The 8757-nt window shown below is 36.3% G+C and overlaps 1 protein-coding gene across 1 annotated transcript; it reads left to right on the top strand.

Moving 5' to 3' along the window:
• The first annotated feature begins 5411 nt into the window (after nt 1–5411).
• Nucleotides 5412–8001, top strand: LOC149784672 (uncharacterized). The gene has a single exon (XM_089932716.1). The coding sequence runs from the start codon at nt 5656–5658 to the stop codon at nt 6676–6678; it is 1023 nt and encodes a 340-aa protein (XP_089788842.1). The 5' UTR covers nt 5412–5655; the 3' UTR covers nt 6679–8001.
• Nucleotides 8002–8757: the final 756 nt, after the last annotated feature.

Raw genomic sequence — 8757 nt, 5'->3', positions numbered from 1 at the left:
TTTCTGGCTAGAAGGGTTATTTTTGTAAAATAAGAACTTCTATCAGAAAAGTTTTCGATAGATGGTCCTGTTGGACGAAATAGTTGGTGGGCCCAGTCTCTCTGCTGCTCCATGTAAGTGTTATGACTAGTTAGATGATATTAACAGTATGATTTTTCATGACAAAATAGTAAAATAAATATTAGATTTACTAAAACGGCCACATATTAATTTTGAAGATTAGGATTCTTTAATTACACGTTCGACAAATTGGATGTTGTGAAAGACATTCGTGCCAAATTCAACTTTGAAAATATTTTTAATTAATTAGTTTTTTACTAGCATATATCAATGTGCTAAGATCATTTATGTCTTTGCAGGACTCATCGTAAGAGTTTAAAGTGAGCATTTGTTTCCTGTTTAAAATTTACGTCATTTCTCAACACCACTAGATAATCTCTCGTTTGTTTAATGTTCTGATTACCAGATCCCTCTGATCAATATCTGCCCGGGGTGTTCACTGCATATCTCATAAGTAGTGTAGCGTACATGTAGTAGGCTTCAATGCCAACACTTTGTAGTTTTATCTATTTGCTGTCTAATGTCAGCAAATCTCTCTCACAGGGTGTCAGCTATAGGGTAGACTTAATCATCCTACTTTAGTTACAGTTTTTATATTATAGCGTATTGAATAATCAACTTACACGTAGCTTTAAGGTACTTGCCATGTAATTCTCGGGGAAGGGGCGGGTGCCGTTTTCTTTTGAGACGAGATATTTTATTTTCTTTAATATTTTTTCCCAAATAATATAAAGGAAATAATAATAAAACATGGTCAAATGGTATTGTTTTGGTAAAATTCGGCGCAAGATATATTTGTAGCTATTGACAGTGCCACGCAATTAAATTTTATTTATTGAATACATGTACTCGCGTTTCGTTTTTTTTTGTTGTTGTGTACAACGATACCCGAGGGTGATTTATGTATATTATGTCGTATTTCGAAATAGTGGGCTCGGTTCATCCCATGCCGCACGTGCGAAGTGCAATCGATGGGATGAACCGAATGCCTACAATGTTCAGACTATGTATGTGTAAAAATACCTCACCGTGCGTAAATCTCTTTACAATACGGATAAGTCTTGTCAGCCAGCAGTCTGCTTTAAGGACGTGCACATCTACAGCTGTAGAGCTGTCTAATGTCCGGTGTGTCCGTATTGTCTAATGTCCGGGGTGTCAGGAGTGTCCAGAGTATCTAGAGCGTCTAGAGTGACCAGAGTGACCCGAGCATTCAAAGTTATGTGATCGGGGTCGACGTGGTGCAAGCTATAAAACCAACCACAGGAATGAAACGTAGCAGCCGTGAAGCTGAGCTGTAGCAGCCGTGGAGCTGGAACAAAGCGTACTGCTGACGGAATGTATCTCCTTACATGCATTTGTTAACCGTGGGCTAATGTTGGGGTTCGGAAAACCCATTGTATCTTTCGGGACTACAAAGATAAGTTGTATATCTGTCCCTTCTTTTTTTATCCCCATCATTTCACTACCTGAGGGAATTAATTTTACTACATGAGGAAAATCTTACATTACTACCCGAGTAAACTATATCCATAGTTTCATTGTCAAATCGTTGTGAACCATTCACCCCTTGTCTTTGTATTTGCTAAATTAATTCATTTGTATTTTTCTTCTAAGTCTATGTTTTATTGTGTTAATTAAATCCAATATTTATATATACACGCACATATTCATAATTAATTGCTCATTCAAATCATCCATTATTAAACGTTGTCTTTACATCATCGTCAAAAGTATTCTGTTCTGAATCCGAAAATCCCTCCCGATTATCTTGTTACAGACGGAAATTTGAAGCAATTATCAGACCGCTTCGCCAGAAAATGAAATGATTTGTCTGTACGTATCGAAGTTATGTTCGAAAGTATGCGGTCCAAATTGCTTGTTGTATCCAGTTCTACATTAAACTTATTTCTTTAAAAGCGATCGAGTAGATAATATTGAAAGGTTTATTAAGAAATATACATGCTGGACTTAATGTTGTGTAAAAAGTCTCCTGAAGCATTCTCCCCAAAGGTTAAATAAGGATATGGCTGTGAATGAGATCTTTGAGTTGTTCCGGAAATTTATCGGAATGCACATGTACTTGAATAGTGTCATCATAGTCATCCCTTGATTTTTATTGTTCAATGTAAATCAGTGGGTTTTTCCCCTGAAATATTGCAGCAATCTCTCCTTAGTTGTGTAATCTTGAATTTGTTATGATAACTATGCTAATTATTGCTTTGAATTAGAGTTTTAAAAACGTCGCAGCAGCATTCTCTGTAACAAAGTTAACTGTAATAGACTAGCTTATGAAAACGTTTGTCTCTTTCCTTGCTGATGGACCGCGGGGGATCTGGTTGGCCAGAAGCGCTCGCCTTTAGGTATAAAGGTACCAATTGCACAACCCCAGGTGGGCAGAGTTTAAGATGTAGGGAACATTGTATTCAGAAATAAACAACAACACTAGCTGCGATTGGTTGTTGTTGTTGTTGTAGGGTTTAACGCCATTTTTCAGCACACGATAGGCACACACACATGGTGGCCAGTATTAATGGTGGAGGAAGAACCCGGGAAATTCCCGGAAAGAACCACTGACCCTCGAGAAGCTACTGGCAAGCTTTCTCACAAACCACATTGGCTGAATCCGAGACTCGAACCCACGCAGACAAAGGTGAGGTGGCAGTGATCCGTAACGAAGAGGGCTTTAGAGCTCTCGGCCACTCGGGGCCCCAGCTGTGATTGGTGCATTATGTAAGAGTTGTATTTTCTGTTAGGCTTAAAAAATGTTGAGCCTCTTGGCAACATTTGAGATTACGTTAATTCATATCTAGATCATATTTTGTATTTTATATTATTTTCTTTAAAATGTGGTACATATTTCTACAAATGTGTCTGTTGTGACTATATAACTATTACCTCTATCTAGTTCGAACAGAGTTATCTCTTAAATGTATTGGAGTACCTGGTTTTGTCCTTGTCAAATTGACAATCTAACATTGTTCTATATGACAGTGTGTGACATGCAAGCTGATGTAGGATAGAAATTATATTTATTTCTTCGCATTAATTGTGACTATATGTAGTAAATTGTATCCTTACAAGTTTATCATCTCCTTTTGAGAAAGCAGGAAGTACAGTATCTTCTTTTTGAATAATAGTGTTCTGACAAAACAATTATAACATATTGCGCCCCCTCAGACTAACAATACATTTAAATAATACAAAGTTGTGGACAATAGATGGTTATTTTAAACTCGGCATCCAACAATTCGTAATTACTGGTTATATATGCCTGTAAAGTTCATATTTTAAACACAAGTAACCTACTTCTAACGACGATACGTTTGTCAGTGATATCGTTAGTAATTTGATAAGTAGCACACAATCGAGCATATTTTCAGGAGACACTGTACGTCATATTTCGTCGACCAGTGAGAGTGAAGTATTCCATTCAACGTGTATACTTGTTTATTAAGCGGACTTGATCATGGTATTGTCTAGTGGCGATGTTGAAAAACTATCTGGCTATCTTAAAGGTCGACATACTGAGTCAACTTTGATGCTGACCTCAATAGGTTAATCCCACTGCTGAAATTCGGTGCTAAAGTTTCCACACTACGCGAAGTGTAGCCTTAGATATCAGTGTCGATTCCTAAACAAGTCTCAGAAGAGATGAGAGAAGATTCCTACTTTTGATGATTATATAAAGGCTCGACTTCTGACCTCGGTACCCATATTACGGTGGCATTTAAACATTTCTGTTCAGTGGTATCATCATGGGTAACATCTGAACAATCTGAAATGAAACTTAATGTCAAGACTTTCACAGGACCTCGAATATTAAAGTTTGAGGACTACCGCACTTCAATGTAAACGAAACTGTAGATCTCCTTTACATGTGAATATTTGAGCAAGTGCTCAAATCACATTCATGTCATGTCCAGTCAACAACAAAAAATTCCATTTTCTCTTTTCCAACCATAAAATAGTTCAGCGCACAATGACACAATGTGTACAAATCGTCACCTTCACAATTTAAAAAATGCAAGAATGAACGGTGATTGGCACTCTTCGTTAAAAAATGGTATCTAACTTGTGGGAAGCTCATCAAAGTCGTTAATGAACCCTGTCATCGCCTCAGATTTATAAAAGGTGTTTTCTAGACATGGGGCATACAATTTAAACGAACGGGAGTTATGGTTAGCAATAATTATGCCATGTCATAAAACAAGAATAATATGAATTATATATTTAACGGGTTTGCGGTAACTATGGCATACGAAGATCTTGATTAAATTTATGAATTTAATGTTGAAAATGTGCTCAAACATATATTTTTACATAATATTTCTTGATTTTTTTAAATTTGATTTTTTACATTGATGCCATGATACTTATAGTCACTGTATTTCTCAGTAGCCTCGAAAATAAGGCATTCTCTTAAAGCATATCCGGTTAGATGTCACCTTGGAATACCAAACACATTGGCGTTCCCGCTGATCGGAAATTAAAACCATTTACCATGGCAGCACACCACAGCAGGGCCGGAATAAGGCGGTGGTGGGGGTGCGGGACAATTCAGATTTTGGATTTATTTATATATACAAATAAACCATGAAAAAAAGTTCTTAAACTGTCCTTGATTGGCGTATAATTATTATTGCTATAAAATGCTTAGTATTAAACAGTTTAGACCCATATATGGTTTGTCTAAATACATGTAATTTTATCCACAGCAATCAGGGAGCCCCATTACTGGTTTAAGGGTCAAGTGATGTGCCCCACCCCCACCCCCCTTTGCTACTCTACCCCAGCTTTATCAGGTCCAGCATCACACATAGGTTAGATGCAGTAGGATACATGTGGTAAAGTGTGTCAAATAAACCGGGAAGGGGGGTGGGTGGTGTTTTCTAAATAGTAGTTCGGTAACAGAAGCCCAGTGCTTATATATTGTCTGAGTTTCCTCTGACCCTTGCCACCCCATTTTTGATATTCTGGCATTTATGTTGGGGTGTAGGGTCAGAGCCCACTGCTTACAGAAAAGTTGGAATTCGCCGACATCATTGGTGTCGTCAAAGTGTAGCCGCTTACTAGCTGGACTAGCAAACTTTAACGACTGGGTCGGTGGTTATTCCCGGGGTTTTCCCGGGTTCTTCCGCCATCATTAATACTGGCCGCCATGCATAGCCTATCATGTACGGAAAAATGGCGTTAAACCCCACAACAACAACAACCATAGTTCTAGTTCAACATCCGTGGAGGTCTATACAAAAGTTGTCGTTAAGATTGTGTCTGTACAGATAAATATATGTTTGATCATGAAGATTCTGAAATTTAAAGTTATCAAACTTTTAATATCCTGATGTTTGCATTAATTTACTATGGGAGATAAATTTGTACCCTTAGTCCTATTGCAAAATTGTTCGCAACGCATATGTGGTACGACTATGATGTTCCGAATGTTTTGTTTGATTCCTGACATGTACTGCTTTCGTCCCCTTATGTATGAAAGAAGCATTAGGACCAGCCCAATAGGTCTCTTGGCATAATGGATTTATTTCCTCTGTGAATATAGGCCAATGTGACAAAGTTGTACAGATGTCTGTTCTGTAGTATATGAATGGTTGCTTTAACATGGAAAAACTGAGGGTACCTACTGGTGACAAAACCTTCAGATGTGAAATTTGTGGGAAATTGTTTAGCCGCAGCTCCTATTTGACAGCACACCAGAGGGTACATACTGGTGACAAACCACACAAATGTGAAATATGTGGAAAAATGTTTAGTGAGCAGTCTAGTTTGAAACGACACAAGCAGATACATACCGGTGTAAAGCCGTTTAGATGTGAACTCTGTGGAAAATTATTTAGGCAGGGCTATCAAGTGTGTATACACATGAGAGTTCACACTGGTGACAAACCATACAAATGTGAATTTTGTGGTAAATTGTTCGGCGAGTGCTCGAGTTTGACTAAGCACACTAGAGGACATACTGGTGAAAAGCCATACAAATGTGATATGTGTGGTAAGGCGTTTTCTCTGAAGTCAAGTTTGACAACTCACATTAAAGAACACACTGGTGACAAGCCATTCAAATGTGAAATGTGTGGGAAAATGTTTAGTAACAACTTTGATTTGACAAGTCACACTAGGATACATACGGGCGATAAGCCACATCAGTGTGAAATATGTGGAAAATTGTTTACCGTGAAGTTGAGAAGGCACATGAAGACGCATACTGGTGATAAGCCATTCAAATGTGAGATTTGTGGGAAGTCTTTTGGCCAGAGCTCTCATTTGTCCGTACACTTAAGGATACACACAGGTGATAAACCATACAGATGTGAAATTTGTGGGAAATTGTTTACTGAGAATTCTATGTTAACAAGGCACATGAGAATACACACTGGTGACAAACCATTCAAATGCGAATTATGTGGAAAATCCTTTACTGAGAAGTCCAATTTAAAAAACCACAAGTATACACATACTGGTGTCAAAGCCTTCAAGTGTGAAGTTTGTGGTAAATTATTTAGCCAGAGTTCAAATATGTCAACACACTTGAGAATACACACTGGTGACAACCCCTTCGAATGTGATATCTGTGGGAAATTATTTAATCAGAGTTCAAATTTGTAAAGGCACATGAGGGTACACACTGATGGTAAATCATTCAAATGTGAAATCTGTGGAACATTTTTTGCGAAGAAGTCCTGGTTGAAAAAGCACAAACATAAACATATGGTGACAATGCACACAATTTGAATCGTGTGTAAAATTGTTTAGTTACAGATGGACTTGAAGTTATTTCTATTACACCACAGTTGGTGTAAATGAGTGGAAGTATAAAAGGCAATGAAAGTCCAATGGATGCATTGTTTTTTAAAACATGCTGCTTCCCAATAATTTGACAAGAATCACCTATCAATAGTTTCATTACTGGTACTCTGATGTATTGACTATTGACTGGTTCCAGTTTTATTAAATGCAAAGGATATAACAATAGCCGAGGGTATGTTTAGACTGTATTTGCAAATGAGAGCAAAATGAATATAATACACAAGTAATATATGAGTCAGAAATTATGTAAACAAAGTACAGTTATGACACAAAATAATTAGGGATAAAAATGAAATTGTGGCTACTGTATTTACCATATATATTTGGACAAGATAATTAGTTTTATATCCTGAACCATTTAACCTAAATCTTATATCCTATGACTTATGGAAACAAAATAAATTGTGTTCATTTTGTGCCCTACTCCTCTCCCCCACTTTGTGCTGCAATAAAGTAGAGAAATAAAGTGCTCATTTGATAATGACATTAAAGAAACTTACATTGTACAGTTATCATTTATTCACTTTTTTGTTCTTCATGAGTAATTTATTAAAGGCAAAATTTTATCCACAACTTCTGTATATGCAGCATAGGAATCCACAGAGTGTATTGCTTATGCCAGGTAACACACATTGATGAATCATGTTTGGTTGTACTCAAAGGGTTGAATGTTATCAGACTGAAAAAATGGATCCAGTAAAATCTTCCACTGATATATTATGTTTGGTCAGAAGGATTGCAGGCATGAAAGTCATCAGTATGAAAATAAAGGCATTCTAGTTTGTTGTTGTTGTTGTTGTAGGGTTTAATGCCATTTTTCAGCACACAATAGGCTATACATGGCAGCCAGTATTAATGGTGGAGGAAGAACTCGAGAAATCCACGGAAAGAACCACCGACCCTCGAGAAGCTACTGGCAAGCTTTCTCACATAACCATTCTAGTTTGTAAATAGGAATTACAGTGTGAAAACATTTTTTGTCATACGTTAAAATTGCAGTTGATCACTGAATTTAATTTATTAGGTAAAATGTTTTCAGCCAATTAAAATAGCTTGGACACATTTCTGAAAACAAAATTCACATGATAAAAAAGATTTTGGAGAATTTGGCAAAACAACTGGTTAAATAACAATTTTGAAAATTATTGTGGTTTAAAATTAAAATACTGTTTTTCATATCTTGTATTTGATGAAACGAATGAAATCTGCTGATTTTATTTGGAATTAAAATGTGTATAGAATTACAACAGGAATTCTGCAAATGAGGATTACAAATGATATATATAAAAGCATTTATAAGAGATTTAGAAGTAACTTTAATTCATAGATGTTTTGCAACTTGTAGAAATTTTTGTTTTCTTATATTCATTTTGATTGTATATGAATCATAAAAATTGTCTGTTAAAATAGACAATTAGATAATTTTAATGGAAGCTCAAACAGTAGATATGAGGAAAACAAATTTATGGATGGGCAAACTAATAGGAGTAATCAAGTACACTACATGTGTGAGAAATGGATTAAACACAGTGTTACATATATTAGTGATGTGTTTATATAGCCCTTTACCTCAGAGTGTATGGCTTTTTAGATTGTCGATACACATGTAGCAAAGTTACCCACTGTAGTGCGCTATACATAGAACACCTGTTACCTGTTCGACTCCATACACATAAGCCTGCCTGTTAATTGTTAAGCAGTGTAGTGTATGTTATGTTTAACAGCAATTTTAACCATTTTACCTTTTTGGTACACATCTATTACGTGTGGAAAATTTTAAGTCAAGTCCAATCCTTATAGCTGTGTAATTACTTTTCATGGAAGAATATTTTATGTGCTTTAAAATCTTAAGAGAACTCATTGATTGTCAAGTCAGTG

Source organism: Sinohyriopsis cumingii, chromosome 14 (assembly GCF_028554795.1).
Source record: "Sinohyriopsis cumingii isolate HCF-2022 chromosome 14, ASM2855479v2, whole genome shotgun sequence".
In the NCBI taxonomy this organism is placed as follows: domain Eukaryota; kingdom Metazoa; phylum Mollusca; class Bivalvia; order Unionida; family Unionidae; genus Sinohyriopsis; species Sinohyriopsis cumingii.
Note: the sequence above shows the minus strand (reverse complement) of the source record. Positions and strands in the feature narration are given on the sequence as shown.

Bases quoted from the DNA above. Each gene is read 5' to 3' on its own strand.
- LOC149784672 (XM_089932716.1), top strand. From the start codon at position 5,656: ATGAATGGTTGCTTTAACATGGAAAAACTGAGGGTACCTACTGGTGAC.